The 21,395-nt window shown below is 35.1% G+C and overlaps 2 protein-coding genes across 3 annotated transcripts; one reads left to right on the top strand and one right to left on the bottom strand.

The window, feature by feature from the left end:
* Window positions 1-3,758: 3,758 nt before the first annotated feature.
* LOC133293744 (uncharacterized) lies at window positions 3,759-4,343 on the bottom strand. Its single transcript, XM_061492346.1, has one exon. The coding sequence runs from the start codon at window positions 4,341-4,343 to the stop codon at window positions 3,759-3,761; it is 585 nt and encodes a 194-aa protein (XP_061348330.1).
* A 9,372-nt stretch (window positions 4,344-13,715) lies between these two features.
* LOC133293741 (OVARIAN TUMOR DOMAIN-containing deubiquitinating enzyme 4-like) lies at window positions 13,716-18,878 on the top strand. Of its 2 annotated transcripts, none has more exons than XM_061492341.1 (6): window positions 13,716-13,931; window positions 15,832-16,428; window positions 16,587-16,708; window positions 16,944-16,984; window positions 18,128-18,226; window positions 18,361-18,878. In XM_061492341.1, the coding sequence occupies exons 2-6, from the start codon at window positions 15,843-15,845 to the stop codon at window positions 18,374-18,376; spliced, it is 864 nt and encodes a 287-aa protein (XP_061348325.1). In that variant the 5' UTR covers window positions 13,716-13,931; window positions 15,832-15,842; the 3' UTR covers window positions 18,377-18,878. The 2 variants fall into 2 exon arrangements, with proteins under 2 accessions (XP_061348325.1, XP_061348324.1); XM_061492340.1 differs by having other exon boundaries at window positions 18,330-18,861.
* The last annotated feature ends 2,517 nt before the right edge of the window (window positions 18,879-21,395 follow it).

The raw sequence follows: 21,395 nt of genomic DNA, 5'->3' as shown, positions 1-21,395 counted from the left end.
TAATAAATATCACGAAACTCAATTTAATTCTTTAGAGAGAAAAAACCAACGTGTGGTTCTTCTGAAATTCAAAATAAACCATGTTAGTCCTTTCGTATGATTAACGTGGATTTTTTTTGAATTTCAAAGGGACCGCGATTTTTGACTGACTGGATCTATTTTGAATTTCAAAAAAATCACAAGTAGACTTTTTTTCTAAGGGATTAAAATAAGCCTCGTGATTTTTGTTGAGAACTCAAAAGGCGTTTTACTCAAAAAAAATTACATTACTATATTAAAATAAATATGTTTTAATTATAAAAAATAATATTAAAATTACTTTTATATCACAAATAAGAGATTATCTGAATTAATATTATTTTATATCCTTAAGGGAATGTTTGATAGAAGAGAAAAAAATTGTTCCCGAGAATCATGAATCCCAGGAATATGCTGGAAAAGTGAATTTCCCAAGAATGTTATCGAAAAACTATTTGGTAGGCCAAAATATTACTAGGAATGTTGGCTCAAATTTTCTGATTCTATATTTGGTTGATTGTCAATATAAAAAGAGAATTTGGAAGCATATCTAATTGTGGATTCTATGAAGATTTATTATGATTTAAAAGGAAACTATTCTCTGAGAAGATTTGGAAAGAGAATTTTGATGGAATAATTATGAAAATCTGATTAGTGATTTTAAAGGGTAATAAATTATATGCTTCTTCAATTATAAAAAGGAGGTTGCAGGGGATTCATTCTTTCACACACAAAGGAAGAAAGCAGAGATCATAGAATTCAAAGTTTGCAAAGATCAAGGACGAAGGTAGAGGGAGATCGAAGCGTCATTGTGAGATCAACCAACACCCATTCTATGACTTCTTCTATTTTCTTTTATTTTATTGTTTGTTTAAGCCAAATATGTCTAGCTAATTTTTATTGTAAATAGGAATATAGATCCGACATGAATCCTTTATTTGATTCAATTCTTTGTATTAATAAACTGTCTCTAATTGTTTATGCTTATCTTGAATTGCTTGTTTAAATTCTTGTATGATCTCACCAACCATATAGGAATAAGGAGTAGGAGTGTTCGCGGTCTGGATTGGGTCAGTTTTGAAAGCAAAAATCATCTGATCCAATCCATTCGGTTTGATAATGTGATCATCCATTCTGTTTGGATTTTTTTTCAAATCCGATCTGATCCGATCCAATTCAATTTTTTTCGGTTTGGATTGGATCGGTTTTCGGTTTTTTGAAAATCCTAAAATTTGTTTCATAATTATTGTGCAAATAATATCTTTTGTATATATTGGCTTTGCAAATTTATTTATTTTTTGAAATACAAAAGCATCAGTAACTGATAATATAGTTTTTTTTTTTGGGCAATGAGATATGAAGCTCTATACAGATAAAATTTTGTTGATGAGAAGTGACTAGATTTTTTCTTGGATTTAGTTGATGGGTTAATGAGTCTTGGATTTAGAAATTTTTGGGTTATGATTGGGGAAATGTCCAAGTAGGTAAAGGGAATGGATCGGTTTGGATTGGATCGGTTTTCATTAACCAATCCGAAAATCGATCCAATCCAATTAAAATTTGCGGTTTTTTTCGGTTTTTGGTTTTTCGGTTTTCGGTTTTTCGGTTCGGTCACCGCGGTTTGAATCGGTTTGGATCGGTTGATGAACACCCCTAATAAAGAGGGTTAGGGTTCGCAATAAATATATTGGGGTCGTAATCTAGACAGGGATAAACACCAATTCTTACTTGATCTAGACAAAGGCTGGTAGGAATTGCAAAGTTTTGTAATTCATCGCGTGTAAAGCTTAATCTAAAAGGGGTTACTAATGTTTACCAAAAAAAAGGGGGAGTTACTAAGGCATTAGAATTCCAATTAGGTTAAAGGGTTAAAGGCACTAAGTCATTAGGATTTAACTAGCTAATTATTTAGATAATGAATTATTTGAAACAATTGGGATAGAAATTTATTGAATTGAATTGAATCATAAAAAGGGATCGGAGATGAAGTATACTTGGCTGCAATTTTTATTATTAATTTTAAATCCCTCTTTAATTATTAGAATTTTTTTCTTGCATTTAATTATTTTTGGCGGTTGTTCTTTTAATTGTTTTCTTTAAAATTGGATTTCTATTATGCTTATCAAACCAAATTTGATTTTACCAATTTAAGTAAAAATAGTGAACTAGTGGTTGAAACACTAATCCTCGTGGGAACGATATTCTACTCACTTCTTTATTACTTGTACGACTGGTATACTTGTTGTGATCGCAACACCGTAGCATAATCAAGAAGGGGACTATCGAGGTAAGTCCATCTGTGCTGCCAGAGATAAATGTCTTTCTCATTTCCTATGTCTCATTGAAGATTGTTTAGAAAACCATTCCACACACAACCCACTCTTTTCCAAAGATTGAAATCGAACTGCTGCACTCTGGTTTGTCTTCGAAAGTCAAGATTCCTCTCATATTTCCCAATGAGGACCTGCACCCATAAAGCATCTTTATTATTTATCATTCTCCATGCAACCTTATGCAATAATGCGTCGTTATGAACCCTACGGTTATGGATACCCAGCCCACTAGCATGCTTAGGCTTGCACAAGTTTTCCCAAGCAGTAAGATGCACCTTCTTCTTCTCAAGAGTGTCCGCCTAAATGAAAGAACGTTTGATTTGCTCAATCTTGTTGCAAACCGAAATGGGAATAGATCTATGTTGCATATTAAAAACAAGAATAGAACTTAGGAAAAAATTAGCTAGAGTCACACGTCCTGCAAAGGAGAGAAATGACTTTTCCAATTAGAAAGCCAAGCCTTTACTCGATTAAGAACACTAGCAACATTCCTCATTTTTCCCCTGCCATGATACAACATAGACTCCAAGTACTTGCCCAAAGAATTTGTAGCCTTGAAACCACTAGCTTGTGTGATAACTTCCTTAATAGGGGTGTTAGTATTTCTAGAGAAATAAATCACCGTTTTTTCGATGCTAACAAGTTGGCTAGACATATCACATAATTCTTTCAAGCAGCCTATCATCACCTCTAATTGGTCAAGGCTAGCTTCTCCAAATAAAATTGAAGCATCCGCGAACATAAGGTGGGAAATTGGAGGACCCTTCTTCCCAACCTTCATAGGTTTCTACTATTTATTTGTGGATAGATTTACAATTAAATGAGATAATTTATCCATACAAAGCACAAATAAATAGGGCGAGATTGGGTCATCTTGCCGAATTTCCCTTGAAGGCGTAAATTGGTCATTTGAATTACCATTTCAAAGCACTTGAAACTTAGAGGAGTTTATGCAGGCTCAATGATTTTGACAATATGCAACGGAATTCCAGCTTCAATCAGAATCCTAATGACAAATTCCCCATTTAAGCGGTAGTAAGCTTTAGCAGGTCTATTTTGATAGACATGTAGGCTTTCTTCCCCGTGAGCCTGTTCATGGAATGAGTCATCTCTTGCAATATTATCACATTGTCATGGATAACTCTACCAGGAACAAAGCTAGACTGAAATGGAGAAATAAGTATATTCATAATCGGCTTTAAACGATTAACAAGGATCTTGGTAATTGCCTTATTAAGAACATTGCACAAAGATATAGGTCTAAGTTGATCCACTCTTTCAGGCTTCTCTGTTTTAAGAATAAGAACAAGCAAGTTCTCATTGATTTTTTTTATGAATTTCCTCAAGACTATCTAGGAAAAATCTGATATCATTACCCACCTTTTCAGACAAAAAGTCCCAATTGCTCTAACAAAAAGCAACTAAGAATCCATCAAGATCAAGAGACTTATTAGGACCCATTTGAAAAATTGTGCTCATTATCTCTTCAGCAGTAAACAATTTACTTAGCGTCTGTTTCTCAACAAGCTCAAGATGGGGTCGATTCCTAAAAGGATGATCTTCAGAAAAGAGCTTTTGGTAGAACTTGGTGACCAAACGCTTGAGAACTGATTCACTTCGTATCCAAATTCTAGCATCATTCTTAAGAGCTAAAATTTTATTCCTCCTCCCCCTTGCAATAGCATAAGTGTGATAAAATTTTATGTTGCGGTCTCCGCCTTGAATCCACGTAGTTCTGGACTTTTGATACCAAAGTTGCTCTTTAAGCTCCAAGATTTCTTCCAGTTCATGCCTCAATTCAATATCCAAGTTAGCCAGGAAGGAATTCAACCGAATCTCCAAATTTCTTAGAATTCCATCGAGCCTACGAATGATAAAAGATTTCCTTTTGTTGATAATACCAAAAGTATGATTATTCCAGACCCGAAGAATAGGAAAAAGCTCAACAAGGTTGGCAGTAGTGTCATTCTCATAATTACAATGCTTATACATATATAGAAATTTGGTGAATAAATAACCTATTAAGTTATTAATGGGTAAAACACTGCATAAACTTGGTTGGTATCAAATTGTTGTATTTTGAAAAGATTAAAGGTTTTACAAAAACATGTTTAAATAAAAGGTTTAATATTTTTTCCTGGATAATTTTATCTCCTGTAAACACACGAGAGTGAATGAACCTTACTTTTTGTGTTTCTTTCTCTTCTCCTTGTAGGGCCCATCCACTCATATGTGTATAAAAATAAAGTTATTTTCTGTTTGAAGAAAAACATGAATCCCTTAAGTAAAATCAATAGTACTTTGAAGAATTTTGTTGCAACCTGAAAGTATTCTCTTCACACTTATTACTTAAAGATATGCTGCTTTCTAGAAACTCGAGCAAACCCTTAATTAATGGTTGTTAGGGCCATGATATATTGACTCATCCCAAATTTTGTTTATTTTCTTTACTCAATTAATTGTGTTTTCTTTACTTAATTAGAATGCAATATTAAGTTTATGGGTTAAACAAGCATCCTGTCACAGTAAAAAAACAAAGTTATCCTGTTGACACAAAACAATTGTGGGCCCACATGTTTTTTTTTTGAAATAAAATTAAAAAACAAGCACAGTTATTGATGTTTCAGCAGGACAGCTTTTCTTTGTTCCTCTAACATTATATTCGTTTAACCCTAAGTTTATTCCCTATACTCAATTAGTGTGCAATATTTGGATTGTGTTCTTCCTTGGAGTTGTTTAAATTATAACTTTATAAATTATAATAAATCAAAGTTCCTACATTTTGGTTCTAAAGTGTGGTTTAAATTTTGGCTAATGGGGGATGATTAAGATTTCACATAATCAGAGATAAGTAGAAGAAATATTTAAAGTGAATTCAATGCCTAAACTCATGTAATCAAGGAAGAACATAAACGATTAATAAAAATAGCTGGCTTAGGATTTGCTATTTGCAAATTGTTGACAATAAAAATAAATATTAAAATTAAAATATGGGACAAGTGAACCAAAAGTATTATCATAATGATAATACTTCTTAATTATTCAGTCATAATTGAAAATGTTAAAAGATATGATTTAGTTAAAAAGAGTGATTGACACTTTTGCCCTTGATTAAATTAAAAAATACCACTTGCACCCGCCCCAAAACTTTATAACAATCTGCCATTGTTTGACCGTTGACCAACAAAGTAATCGATTACATTGTCCACTTAATCGATTAAATGTATATTGTTATGGACTCGATCCATATCCTAACAACTTTCTTACTAGTAAGATTGGAGAGAGATAACACAACCATATAATCTAGAGAGGATCAAGGGATAAGATCTTTATTCCCATCAATCAAGACATATTTCATATTGTTGTAAATAGTAATTATGTAGTCATTTATTAGTAATTATGTAGTCATTTATTTGTATTTATTTAGTCTGTTACTTGTATATTGGGCCAAGCCCATTAGGTCAAAATTAGGTCAAGAAGTCTCTATAAATAGAGACCCCTATGTACAGATTCAAATAAAAAATCAATAATATTTCATAACCCTTTTTCAAGTTGGTATCAGAGTTCTCGATCCTGAGGGCTCTGCTTCCGCGCCTATTGTCTTTTTTTTTACAAAACCCTAATTTCTTTGCCTCTTGCCGCCACCGGAAAAAATTTTCCGGGGACCTTTTGGACCAAGGGGACCATTGTTTACCTTCTTTTTTTTTCGTTCTATCATTCTACGCAACGTTCCTCCTCCGCCACAAACGACCCAAACACCTCCGACCGCCTTCAACCAGTTCTGTCTTCACCGTTTAGAACCCTTTCCGGTGACTTTTCAACCGCAACCACCCACAGACAGGTGCGCGCTCACCGGACGACCACACCGGAAAAATTTCAGCCGAAGAAGCCTTGCCACGCGCTCTCACGCGCCGCCTCTTTGTCCGCGAGTGAAGCCCACGCGCAGCTGCTTTCTCCGGCGCGTGGAGGCGCGTCTGGCGGTGTTTCTGGACCGGACCACCACCATTCTTCTCGTCTCCTTGTTCTCTTTCTGGATCTGTGTTGTTTTCTCAGATCGGACATCGTTTGGTATTTTTTCCGAATTTTTTGGTTTCTTAGAGCCTTTTTCGTTGACTGTTTTTTGTGCAGTATGGCCTCTTCTCAAAGGAGTTCCTTTACAAAGTTTTATGATGGTGCATCTTCTAAACCTAAGAGAGATGATCGATGGTGTTCTTATTGTAAAAGAACAGGTCATATCAAGGATTTATGCTTTCGCCTCCATGGAAAGCAAATTGTCTTAGAAAAGATGGCAAGGATGCGTGGTCAAGCGCATTTTACTTCCTTTGGAATAACTCCTGCACCTAATGAGACCCAACCTGCATTTCATCTAGTGCTTTGGCTTTGACTGGTATTAGCCCCAAAACTCATTCTTTCCTTTCTTCATGTAATGATTTTAAACATTCCTGGGTTGTTGATTCTGGTGCTACTGATCATATGGCTTGTTGTGCTGACTCTTTTGCTTCTTATCATCCTACCATTGGAACTCATACTATAGCCATAGTTGATGGCTCACATACATCAGTTGCGGGTTCTGGTGACATAAACTTACAGCAGTCCTTACATCTTAAAGATGCTCTTCATGTTCCTAAACTCTCCACGAATCTTCTTTCTATTCATAAAATTACAAAAGATCTGAATTGTACTGTAACCTTCTTCCCTACCCATTGTGTTTTTCAGGATCTCGCCACGGGGAAGACGATTGGTAGTGCTAAAGAGCAAGGTGGGTTGTACTATCTGGTGTCACAATCTCCCGCAAATAAAGTAACAGATCACATCTTGATGTCTCATGGTCAATCAACTGCTGATTCTTTGATTTGGCTTCATCATAAGCGCTTGGGACATCCTCCATTTGGTTTACTCAAGTCTTTATTTCCGTCATTGTTTTTATCTAAGCCTGTTGAGTCTTTTCATTGTGATGTTTGTGAGTTTGCTAAGCATCATCGTGTGTCTTTTCCTTCTAGTAGTACTAAGAGTGTTGAACCTTTTGATCTTATTCATTCTGATGTTTGGGGTCCTTCTAAAGTCCCTCATGCTTCTGGAAATAGATGGTTTGTTTCTTTTATTGATGATTGCACTCGTGTAACTTGGGTTTACTTAATGCATGAAAAGTCTGAGGTACCACATCTGTTCTTTCAATTTTATAAAATGGTTGAGACCCAATTTGGTAGAAAAATCAAGAGACTAAGAACAGATAATGGTAGTGAATATGTTAATCACAGTTTTTCCCAATTTATACGAAATCAAGGTATGATTCATGAACTTACTTGTGTAGACACCCCTCAACAAAATGGGGTTGCTGGAAGAAAAAATCGTCACCTTCTTGAAGTTGCTCGTGCCTTACTGTTTCAAACACGTGTGCCCAAATGCTATTGGGGAGATGCCATTCTTACTGCAACGTTCTTGATCAACCGTCTACCCACTCGGGTTCTCGATCATGTAAGTCCTATTCACTCCATGACTTCTTTTTTTCCTTCTGTTCCAACTTTGCAAAGTCTTCCTCCTCGAGTGTTTGGGTGTGTTGTCTTTGTTCATATTCATAAAGAGCATCGCAGTAAGTTGGATCCTAGGGCTCTTAAATGTGTCTTCCTTGGATATGCTCCTGATAAGAAGGGCTACAAGTGTTATCACCCTGGTAGTCGAAATTTTTTTGTTTCTATGGATGTTACATTTCAGGAATCTGAGTCCTTTTTCCAAGGTCCTCATCTTCAGGGGGAGAATAATTCACTAGAAGACTCATCACCTTCCTTCTTTGAATTTGAATCTTCAGTGTCTACTCCTTCACCTGAGTCAGTGTCTCTTCCTCTTGTTCCTGTTCCCAATGTGTCTATGTCTGATCCTCCTGTGACTGATCCTCCTATGACTGATACACAGTCTACATTGCCTCAGCAGCAACCTCAATCGTCTGAACCACTGGTAAGTCCTGAATCTCATATTTCTGATCATGATACTTCTGATGACTTACCCATTACCACTGATTCTGATGATTTACCCATTGCTCTTAGAAAAGGAAAAAGATCATGTCCCAAGAATTCTTGTTCCTCTTGTACTCAATACCCTATCTCCCATTTTGTTTCCTCTGCTAATCTGTCTGTGCAGCACAAAAGCTTTGTTTCAGCACTAGACTCTATTGCAATCCCAAAATCTGTACATAGGGGGTCTCTATTTATAGAGACTTTTTGACCTAATTTTGACCTAATGGGCTTGGCCCAATATACAAGTAACGGACTAAATAAATACAAATAAATGACTACATAATTACTAATAAATGACTACATAATTACTATTTACAACACTCTCCCTCAAGCTGAGGAATAGATATTTATCATTCCCAGCTTGCTAGCAAGTTCTTGAAATCTATCTGAAGGAAGCCCCTTCATCAAAGAGAAACTTGATAGCGGGTTGATTACCACTCCATACATTCCCACTGAGCGTCAATTAGCTGATCTATTGACAAAGGGGCTTCCTTCATATAGATTTCAAGAACTTGCTAGCAAGCTGGGAATGATAAATATCTATTCCTCAGCTTGAGGGGGAGTGTTGTAAATAGTAATTATGTAGTCATTTATTAGTAATCATATAGTCATTTATTTGTATTTATTTAGTCTGTTACTTGTATATTGGGCCAAGCCCATTAGGTCAAAATTAGGTCAAGAAGTCTCTATTAATAGATACCCCTATGTACAGAATCAAATAAAAAATCAATAATATTTCATAACCCTTTTTCAAGTCATATCAACTGGGAGATCTCAAAGGCCCAAACCTATGAATGTAATCTTTATAAATAAGAGGCTAAAGACCCCAAGTACACATTATGAACTCATTTACTACTATTGCCCTGCACACACCCATGTTTCGGCTATAAGTAGGGCCGGCAAAATGGGCTGAGCCCGCCGGGCTGGCCCGCCCCGCCTGCCAAATGGGGTGGGCTGGGTTGAGTCTTTCAACCCACCAGCCCGCCCAACCCGCCCCGCCAAACCCGCCAGCCCATATGGGTCAGCCCGCCACGGGGCGGGCTAGCCCGCCAAGTCATTTTTTTTTTTTTTTAGGTTACCCAATTGTTATGTAGCTCCGTATCTTAGATTTCTCTGCTTGCAAGTGGCTTTTTTGAATTGTTGTGGACTGCTCATACAACACTTTGTTACTTGTTTTGTTATTCTATTTTATCCTGATATGATTTTATTTTTTTATTATTATTTTTGGATTGAAAGATGCATATTTATATGCAGATTATTAAACACTGATCTTCTTGGTTTCATAAGCACATTAGGATTTTATACAGATTTTTGTATGCTTTTATGCAGATTTTTTTATGTGATTTTATGCAGAATTTAATTTTTTGTATTTTATTTTTATATTTTTTTTATTTTAGGCGGGCTGGCCCGTAGCCCGCCAGCCCACTCATAAAACGGGCCGGGTTACTCAATTCAACCCATTTTGTCAAAACGGGCCGGGGCGGGCCAGCCCATTTTGGACGGGCTAGTGGCGGGCCGGGGCGGGCTGGCCCATATTGCCAGCCCTAGCTATAAGACTATTGTTTGTGCGCAGTGATTGAGATATTGGCTATAAACCAACCAAGGTACCTATCTATAGGATATCTCTGAGCACATACCTTACAGTATTATTATACGGTTCTCTAGGACCGAAATATATTAAACTAATCGATTACAATAGTTGTTTAATCAATTACATTATCCTTATTACTCACCGTTTCCTTATTACTCATTCTCTCACAACTTCAAACGCCTTATTCTCACCCTTTCTCACATAACCCAAGTTGCTCACTCACCTGCAATTCAATTGATAATTTTATTATTTAGTGAGGAAAGATGACCAAATTTGGAATTGTGGGGACGGGACTAATGAGTCTATTTATAGAAGGTTCAAGCCAATAGGAGATGGGGTTGCTTCGTCCAATAATCATGGTGGTCTTAGTACCTTCATGCCAGGTAATAGCCAGTATTAAAAATACTAGTTCATATAATCATTCTTTTTTCCATTCGGAATTGTGTGCCAGAGCAACTTGGGTTGTGTGAGAAAAGATGAGAATAAGAGTGAGACCAAGAAGCTATTGTACGATCATTTGAATATGAAGTGTGAGTAGTTAATGGCCTGCTAGGTTTAGTCATAACTGGTTGATCACTACCATTTTGTGAGGCGTTTGAAGCTGTGAGAGAAATTAACACATCAGGCAAAGCAAGAGAAAGATTAGGCTCTGTTTGATTTCTATTTTGGAAAACAATTTTTTAGTTTTTAGAACAAAAAAAAGTAAAAAACTCGTTTGCCAACACCTGTTTTGTAAAAAATATTTTGAAAATTATAATTGTTTTTTTGTTTTTAAAATCAAATTTAGAGAATATGTCTGAGTTATTTTTATTTTCTGTTTTTGTTTTTAACTTTCAAAAAAAATAAAATATAAAAAATAACTGTTTCATAACTGTTTTACAAAACAGTTTTAAGAACAAAAAAAACCAAAACACAATCAAATAGACCCTAAGTGTCTCCAACTTTGGCTTCTTGTCCCTGTTACTCACCTTTTCAACCTCTTCTTCAAGCGATCGCTTTGAAGAATCCTTCCTGTTACACTTAGGTGGTGTTTGGTTGGGAGCTTTTCAGCGGATATCTATCTTTCTCAAGTATGGCTTTTAGAAACACCATGTTTGTTTCAACGTTTTTCATCAAAAACCCATCTATCCAATTTGTCTGGATTTAGGAGAAATAGAGATATCCGCACTGTTTAGAAACCCAATTTGAAAGTGGGATTTTTCGGAAAACCGGTTATCTGGCTTTTAATGTACTGTTGATTTCATAAAGCTACCTAATTTTTCCAGTAAAGTTTTTCTCCACCAAACAATTTTTTTTTACATTTTTTTACCTATCTCACTTTATCTATCTTTCCAATCATTTCTCTATATATCTCATTTTCCTATTATTCCAAAAAAAATTCCTGAACCAAACGCCCCCGTTGTAGGCCCTCCAGAAATCTCTTTCCACCCATTTACAATCCTAATTTAAAACCTCGGAAATGACAACCTCTCTACCTTTGTGGTTCACTTTTTCCATGCTCAATTATCGATTAACCTAGCTATGTTAACAGAGAAGGAATATATTTTTTTATGGAAGGAATATAATTAATTAAATTAATTAATTCTATCAAGAAGAGTCGTTAGTAAATAATTTTTGGGTAAGAATTACTCCGATCAATGGAAATAAGTTATCTCCGATAAGCATCAAACAACGTCATTTTGTGGCAAAAATTAAAGTATTTTTGTAATTCTAATTTATTGCAGGGTTATATTAATCTTTATTATTATAATTTTTTAATCTTACATCCTAAGCGACGTCATTCTAGATTCACCGAATATAATTTTATCTCCGATTACTGGAGAAATACTTTTCCCATAATTTTTTTTTGGTTACGGTTTTTAGTTTTGTTTTCAGTTTCAACTTCTAATTCAATTATTATATTTTGGTAATCACGCGAATTGCTACAGTTAAATTAATATTAATATTTATCCATTTTTATTTGCACAATTAAATTAATTAAACCATTCTTCAACTTAAAACTACCAATCCAAATATTACATTTTATCTAAAACTAAAATATTTCAATATTTCCCTCTTCAAACTTTGACTGCACTTTTTGTAAAAAAAATCAAAATTTATCAAATTCCACCATTTTTTCATATTCTAAATCATTCAGGTCATTTCTCATCTTAAATTTGTCGTAGATTCCCAATTATTTAACTAGAAAATAAAGATTTAAGAATTATAAAATGAAGATAACAAATAAAAAGGCCTGATTGTATTAATTTAAAAATTAAGAGATTTAATTCGAGAAATTTTTTTGGTGAAAATTGTGCATTAGTTGTAACAAAGGAATGAATAGCACAATTAAGTCTTAAAAAACAATTATGTATCAAATTTTTTAATATAAAAACACTCTTTCACCTTTTTGTTTGATATCTTAGAATTGGGGGGAAAAATTTAAAAATTATGATTTAAATAAAAAATATAAAAATAAAGCAATCAAATAATTATCTACGAAATTAATGCAACCAATTGTGCATCATTTTCGGCGCAAGTGGTTGCTCATAGAAACAAGCGCAACTCAGTGCTTGTTGGCTGTTGCGCCTATTATGGTGCAAGTCTTTAACCATTGGGACTAGGAGTAACAATATTCAACACAACTTGTTGATACGACACGAACACGGTACAAAAAATTATGCTCGGGTCGACCCTTTTTTAAATTCATGTCGTGTTTAGGTTGGCAAAAATTGACCCGAAAAAATTCGTATCGTATCACGTGTCAACCCGCGAATCCGAAGTTGACTTGCACTAATTTTCTTACAGGTTTTTTGTATTATGTGGTGTCGTAAACAAGTTATTCGTCTCTTATCGTGTCATGTCAATCTGCATAGTAAGTAGCATAATTTGAGTTTGACAGGTTATTCGTGTCATATCGTGTCGAGTTAACCTACATAATAAGCTATACAGTATGGACTTGCAGGTTACTCGTGACGTGTCATGTCAAGCCGCAAAACAAGTAGGTCATGTTTGTGTCAAACTTTTTAACCCGATTTCAAATTCGTGTTGAGTGTATACGTGTTGAGTCGTGTCGACCCAAATTGTCACCTCCAAGGATTAAGATGACTACTTTATGACAAGTTCAATAAGTTTTATGTAAGCTTTTTAAATTTTTTTTTACCAAATCCACTCCGAGTATTTGTCATCGTGTAAATCTCAAAAAGTTAAATAAAAATATCGCTCGATTTAGATAATCAAACCAAAAGTTATCTACTTCCAAAGTTTTAAAGTATTACATATATCTTTTGTTCTTCGTTTCCACATATACATACACTCACGGAACAGAACTAACATCAAGATCATACTCTAAAGATGAATAATATCTTGGTATGTGAGTTGCAGATAATGAGAATGCAGAGATGGTAAGGAATAATTGAACTTGATGGTGTGAATTGTGCTAAGTGACATCATCTCGTGAGCTGTTCCCTAACGTGGGCTCAATGCATGAGAAGATGCGCCCCAAAAAAGATGCAATAATATGTAACCAAATAATGCACAACTAATTTCATTAGTTTCGTAAATAGTTTACCAACCACAATAATTTTGTATTTTTTTTATTTAAATTGCAATTTATTTAATTTTTTTCTCGTTGGAGGCTAGCTTGATTTGGAATAGGCTCACTAATAAAGGGCCCGATTAAACCCGACCCAACAGTTTACCCAAAAAATCCGACCCAACAGGGTTGACCCGTATTACCCAATATAGTCATCCAGAAGGAGCTAGAGGTTGCAGAAGAATTGAACAGGAGTGGCTTCTCTGAAACATTATTTGAAAATTCACCACGCTTCTTGCTTCACCAATTCATCTTCCAACTATTATTATTCTTTTCTTCAATTCCACAACATAGCATTTCTCTAGAAGAATACTCATTCTGCTTCTCGTTTTTCATGCTCTGGGTTTTTCTTTAGAACCCCCAAACCCAACCACTCGCTCTTCATCTTTCACATGCTTCAACAGGTTTGGTTTCCCTCCCGCTCTGGGTTTTTCTATTCTATATTGTGTTTGTTATAAATTGTCTAACAGGAGTCATTGGGAATTTAAATTCTTCTTCTTCTTCTTATTTTTTAAATTTTTTATTTTTTATTTTTTTTTGGGTGTGGAAATATTGTATTCTAGTTCCTTGACATGTATGCTATATTAAATCTTTAAAAATTATAATATCCAGTGCAAGTATTTTTATTTTATTTTTTGGATTTTTGATGATGTTAACTGATATGTGTTCAATTTTATTTAAAAAAGAACACTGATGTGGGTTCATTTTGGATTGGGATGATTATTCTAATTCCATATTAATAACTGAAAATTCATAATATCCAATTTGGTGAATTGTCAAGAGTTTATAAAGATGATTTTTCAATGTTTCAGGGGTTTATTTACCAACATGGGACATGCTTGAATAATTACTACTTCTACTCATATAAAGATGCACGCTTTATTATGTCTCAGAATGATGTATTGAAGTTCCTTAACTAGGATTGTTGTTGGTAAAAGTAGAGTATAGAATGATTTTATATTTAGTTTAAATTTGTGTGTATTTGTTAAATGGACCCTTTTTAGGGAAGCTTTCTAATTTTCTAATATGTTTAATTAGAGATTTCTAAAGTATTCATGCAATATTGCTAAAGGGACTGATGAGACATGTAAGTATGAGGTAATATGGTCTCAGATGATAAATAGGAAAAGAAGCACTGCAAGGTTTGCACGGATTCTTAGCCTTATTGAGTAGATTGCATACATCCATTGTTAAGAGGATGTTGAATTGACAAGACTGAGATGCATTCATAGGTGGGAATTTCTTGGTTGTTTCCTGTTTTCAGTTCAGTTCTGATTTTGTGCTTATTGGCATGCATTTAGTTTTTCTTTTCACAGGATTTTAGTTTTCTGGTTGTTGATACTTAATAGTGTAAGTAAATGGTATATTGTGGTGTTATATGTATTGGGAGTAAGATAATGGAATTCACACTTTTAATCAGCTGTCCTTTCTTTTAAAATTTTCTAGAAACTGTATCATGGGAGTTTGGCTGGTAATTCCCTTCTATTGTTGGTGTCAGAAACATCTTAAATTTTGAAGACTTAGAATTTGAGCCTTCTAAATGTCTAGATTGGTCATTACTTTTATGTAATCTCATGGTTGCCAATGCCATAACACCCAATAACTGAGTACAATGTAAACTTATCTTTTCTTTCTTTTTTTGGGTAAATAAAAATCATGAACTTCTAAGTTATTTTTTTATTGTGTCAAATAGATTAATTTCTGGGAAATGATATTGACAATAAAATTTTGACACCATATATTACTGGAAACCAATGCGAAGGACATATATATGATAATATGAATGCCTCCATAATGAGTATTTGAATGCATATAGAGTCAATGGCCAAAAAACCACATACATACATGACGGGACCAGTATATACTGTTCTTGCGGGACCATTACATACTGTTCTTAAAACTTGGTAATCTTATACATTCGAATTTTATTTTATTGAATGTCATTTAAGTAATCTTGCTGTTGGACTGTAGTGTTTGTTGTGTTGATCTGGCATTCTGAGCTTCAGATGAATTGGTTACTAACCACAATTCTAAGTAGTTGACATGTTTGGTATATTCAAAACTATTGTACCCTAGTTTTAAATTATATTTAAGTAATTTATACTAATTTTCTAGTGATATGTCATGAATGTTATGCACATGATTAACATGATGATGGCTTCCAAATCCCGTGAACTGGTTCTCGAGAATTTAGCTAGCCACTGGCATATAATACTTGAATCTGGCAAGATTAAGGCTAATATTTATATTCCTAGGAATGTTATTTTGGATAATTTCTGATGAATATACTTGGATTTGATTCAGGCAATGTAAACATGAGTGTTTACTTTCCTGGTTGTCAATCTTCAATAAATGCTGTTGTCCTGAAAGGTCGTACTCAGCTGCTGATGAGCAGTAACATCTATGGTCCTTGGTCCCGAGGAATATCCAGTTCATGTTCTTCCAGTTTGTGCCCTAGTCATTCAAAGATAAATCATGTTGGTGTTTCTATTTGCACAAAATCGTCTTGTTCAACTATTATGGGTCAAACAATGAGACGAGCTTGCCTTGGATCATGCTGCTCCAAGCAAAGGGGCAACATTCAATTCTTTAGTTCTGTAGTACGTCACAAGAGGCATCATGAAATTTCATTGGCATGCCAAAGTATGAAAATGAGGCTTTTGGTACCTAAACAAAAAATTCTTTCCAAGGTTAAGTGTAATGTGGGACCGATAATTTGGCCACGAGGATGTGCATCAGTTGGCTTGATTTTTGGATTACTTGTATGTAATTTAAGTTCTGAACCTGCCCATGCTGACGCATATTCTGAGAATGAAAATAGGAAGGATGACTGCAACAAGTATGAGTCAAACGTTAAATTCTCACACGGGAAGAAAGTTTACACTGACTATTCTGTAATTGGTGAGCTGCAAATTCTTCTACGAGTCTTTAGAGGCATACACATACATAGTCTATTTACATGTTTACTTATGCCTTAATATGGGCAAATCAATGCAGATAAGAACCAGGCATTTGTATGTATTCACTGCATTGTTTATGATACTTATCATGCTAAGCAGGAATACCTGGGGATGGGAGATGCATGTTCCGCTCTGTTGCTCACGGGGCTTGTTTGACGTCTGGAAAAGCCCCTCCAAGTGAAAGTTATCAGAGAGAGCTGGCAGATGATTTACGGGCCAGAGTATGTTTTAAGTATCTGCAATTTGCATCATGCTAATAAGTTTAGATAACCCCCCCCCCCCCCCCCCCCCCCCCCTTCCCAAAATAAAAAAACCCTTTAGTGGTGGCCATGAAACAAAACTAATGGGAAAAACACAAAACAGAAGAATTGAATGCAGAGTAGTGACTACAATTTAAAGTGATTGTTAAGTTTATGTTGACTGCTGATATTTTTTTTTGTCTGTTCTATTGGACAGGTTGCTGATGAGTTTATCAAAAGAAGGGAAGAGACAGAATGGTGAGATTCTGTATTGGATACCCGTAGCACTCTGGTGGTTACACTACATGAATGAAAATTATTTATTTATTTATTTTTCATCAAGACATTTCTTTCAATCTCCTTTTTTTTTTTTTATTACACATACATATCCCTGGAGGGTGAGCCTTGGAACAGTGGTAAGGTTGTTCCTTGTGACTGGGAGGTCACAAATTCAAGTATGGGAAACAACCTCTTTGCAAAATGCAAGGATAAGGCTGCATATAATCGACCTTCACCCCTATCATCCCAAGTCAGGGAGCCTTGTGCGCCAAGGTTTTCCCTTTATAACATATATATATAGCTAAAAAAACAATAGAATTAAACCACTAGGAATGGGTAGTGTTGATGGGGTTTAGGTAGTTTACATGAGGTTATAGATTTAGACCTTAGTGCTATCATTGTATAAAAATAAAATAAAATTATTGAGGTATTGCAATCATCTTTTCTACTTTTAATAAAAACAGGAAGAGTTTATTTTCAATCCTTATGTTTTGACCTCATAAAGTCCTTATTTTGTTTGCATGGTAAATATATACTTCTATAGAAACAGATTTTCTTTTTGATGTCAAATGAAAATGAGTTTTCTCATGTGTTATTTAATATGACCATGTCATGTGAGAGAGGGAATCTTGACCATTAACGAATAAATCAACGGTGATGATTTTGTAGCTTCTTGTGCTTATATTTTTTCTCTTTCATCACTTAGCACCATTGATTCACCCTTGTATGATTTGGATCCTCTCACATGATATGGTCATGTTAAGTAACACATGAAAGGATCCACTCTTGTGTCGAAATTTTCTTTTCCTAAAAATGAGAAGTCTTTTTATTAAAAAAAGGAGAAAATTGTCATTTTAAGTTGATCTCCTAAACCAACCTCTCACATCCACATCCTATTTTCAAGGAACTTTTTTTAATAAAAAATTCTATTTAATTTAATCCTAGAAACCCAACTCATTACACCCATACATTACTTTTTGGAGCAATGTATTAAAACTTAAATCACAACATATGTCAACTTAGGCTTTTTATGTCTGTAAGAACAATAAGTGTTTCTTCGTTTAATGTATAATGATGAATGATTGTTTGCTAATGAACATAGTTGTCTCACGATATCTTCAGGTTTATTGAAGGTGATTTTGATACATATATTTCACAAATAAGGAAGCCTCATGTGTGGGGAGGTGAACCTGAATTGTTCATTGCTTCACATGTTTTGAAGTAAGTGTGCCTCTCTTCCTTTTTGGCTAGTGATTTACCTACCTTTATGCATTTATGTACCATACATGTTAAAATATTGATCTGAGGGAGACCTATTCTTCAGGATGCCAATCACCGTGTACATGTATGATCAGGATGCTGGTGGCTTAATATCAATTGCTGAGTATGGCCAAGAATACGGCAAGGAAAATCCAATTAGAGTTCTCTATTATGGGTTTGGTCATTATGATGCATTAGAGATTCCGGGAAGGAAGGGTCCTAAACCTCGATTATAACATTTCATATTTCATATTTCAAATATGGAAGAGATTAAACCCCATATCGATTTCCTTTGGTAACATTTATAATGTCATGTATCCAGTGGCAAGAGGCCTGAAATGCAACATCATGCCTTTCAGGTCTTGGAGGACCAAATGGTCTAAGGCCTGATATTTACTTTATTGCCGTGCTATGCACATGGCTGTTTGCATTCTGTTTTTTGTTGGTCTGAATGAAAAATAGGCTTTAACTTCAAGTGGACCTTAAAAGGTTCAAACTTTCCACTATCTACTTTAAGCCCTTTTGGTGAAAGGTAAAAATAGTGGTCTCTCCTGTCTCGTACTCCACCACTAACTAAGGAGCTGTGCATGTTTATCGGTTCCTCACTTGCTTCCATTGAGAGAATTTAATATCTGATAAAGCTGAAATTGGCCAAATAATGGAGAAGTTCATTAATATGAAGTAGATGGGATAAGTTGGGTTTAGGGAATCAGTTTTATTTTTTACTTATCCAAAAAACTTTCTTTGCCCAATTTTCCTTTCCATCCTCTTCTATTCTTTCAATTCCCTCATTATCTTCTACTGGGTCTCACCATCTGAAGATGCTGTAATCTAGGAAGATGCTAACAAAGCAAACATAAATAGTAGCTATAACAATAAATCTAAATAAAATAGCAAATTTGTTAACATTAGCTAAGGAATTGAAATAGAAAGTATTAGCTTACCAAAAAAAGAAAAGAAATAGAAAGTATTAGATGAAAAATAAAAATGCTTTTTCATTTAAATTTTGAAATGATTTGATAAAATATATTTAATGTTTCTTAATCTGAGCTTTTTAAGTAAGACCTTTAAAATAAGAGATTTGTTAACAAGTGTTTTAACTTGTTAAGGAGTATTTAATAGTTTATTATAATTTAAATGACTGAAAAAGTATTAAATTATTGTATTTTTAATAAAATAAATATTTTACTTTTAAATAAAAATCTATTTTATTTTTATTACCTTAACTAACAAGTTCCTAAAAATACTCGTGAGTTTTTTAAAATAACGATTAAACTCGTTTCATATCTTGGACCAAAACTTATTGAGATAAAAATAATTTAGACTTATAAATCGTCATGGAGTAATCATTTTTAGTGGCAGGCTCATAAATCTTGGTGAAGGGGAGCGAAACTAATATCTTCTGTGCCAACATGATTGTATAACTAGTGGAAAATCCAATATAATTCTATAACAAAATCGCTCCAGGAATTTTTGAAACTAGGTGTTATTCTTGTGGCATATTCGTTGTCGAAAAAACTGTCAACTTTGAGAATACATCTTCTCGTATTAAAATTTTGGATTTGGATTGAAAAAGTGGTAATGTGATTATATTATTTGATCTTAATCATTTTTTTAAAAATCATATATTTTTCTCTTTTTTATCTCACTATCAATATGTGGTTGTGATCATATTGTTGGGCTTCCTCCTTCAATGCTAAGCCCAAGCCCATTTGAGAGATTTTCTAAAAACCCTAACCCTAAATTCCACCTCCTCTATATATAATCATTAGTTGAGGGTGGAGGCTAGGTCAGATTGAGAGAATAAATTTGAGAGAAAAATTATTTGATTGTTTGAGTAAAGCTTTATGCTTTGCATTTGAGAGATCTCTAGAGAGAGTTTGAGTGAAACATCTTTAGGGTAGTTTGATTATCACCATTGTTGGAGAGGTTGGGTTAACTACCACATTGGTGTATTCTGATTATTTGTAACCATTATTTTCATAGTGGATTTTTTTGATTTGGACTAGGTCCCGTGGGTTTTTACTTCTTCATTGGAGAAGGTTTTCCCAAGTTAAAACTAGTTGTGTTATTCTTCTCTCTCTCCTGTTTTGTGTTTTTTCGTTTTTGATTTTTCCGTTGCGCTGCCTGACCTGGTGAAGTTCAGGCCGAGGTATTGCCGAGATCCGAGATCAGGATCTTGCTGACTGACTTCCGCAAAAGGCCCCTGAGCCGATCTGAGGGAACCGAGTTCCCAACAGTGGTATCAGAGCCTGAGTTCGACGGGTTCTGAGGGAGACGAGATGGAGACCAGTGACATAACTCATGATGGAGATATGTTCAAGTTGACCGCAGACAACTTCACTTATTGGAGACCGATGATGGAAGATCATCTCTACTGCAAAGATTTACATGAGCCCATTATCCTTGATGAGAGACTGACAGGCAAAACTGATAAGGAGTGGGAGATCCTGAGTCGGAAGACGGTAGCCACGATAAGGAAATATATTGATAAAAGCCTCTTTGAGCACGTGTTCGAATTCACGAACGCGTATGAGTTGTGGACGAAGCTGGAGTCCATGATTCAAAAGAAGACTCCCAGGAATAAAGCATACCTGGTTCGCCGACTTGTGAAGCTTGAATACAAGGACGGCATGAGCATGATTGAACACCTGAACACCTACAAAGGTATTGTGAATCAGCTGTCAAAAGCTGATATGAAAATTGATGAAGAATTGCAGGAATTGCTGCTGTTTAGCTCGCTGCTAGAAAGCTGGGATACTCTGGTGGTGACCCTGAATAACTCGACTCCAGATGAAAAATTGAAGATGGATGTCGTGACAGACAGCCTCCTGGGAGAAGAATCCAGGAGAAGAGAACGAGGTACTCCGAGCACGTCTGAAGCCAACGTTGCTGAAAACAAAGGGAAATCTGACTCCCGGGGTAGAAGCAAAAGTCGGGGTAGAGGTCGTGACAGACGAGAAAAGTCCAGAGGTCGGTCAAAGCCGAAATATGAGTTGAAGTGCTTTTACTGTGGAAAGACAGGCCATAAGAAGCCAGACTGCTGGACCCTGCAAAATGATAAGAAGAACGGCTCTGTGAAGCCGGATCAGATTATTCCCAAGAAGAGGGGAGACAAGAGCACCACTGC

The sequence above is a fragment of the Gastrolobium bilobum genome, unplaced genomic scaffold (assembly GCF_033153095.1).
Source record: "Gastrolobium bilobum isolate Gb01-03AN ecotype WA unplaced genomic scaffold, APGP_CSIRO_Gbil_v1 utg2308, whole genome shotgun sequence".
Classification (NCBI taxonomy): domain Eukaryota; kingdom Viridiplantae; phylum Streptophyta; class Magnoliopsida; order Fabales; family Fabaceae; genus Gastrolobium; species Gastrolobium bilobum.
Note: the sequence above shows the minus strand (reverse complement) of the source record. Positions and strands in the feature narration are given on the sequence as shown.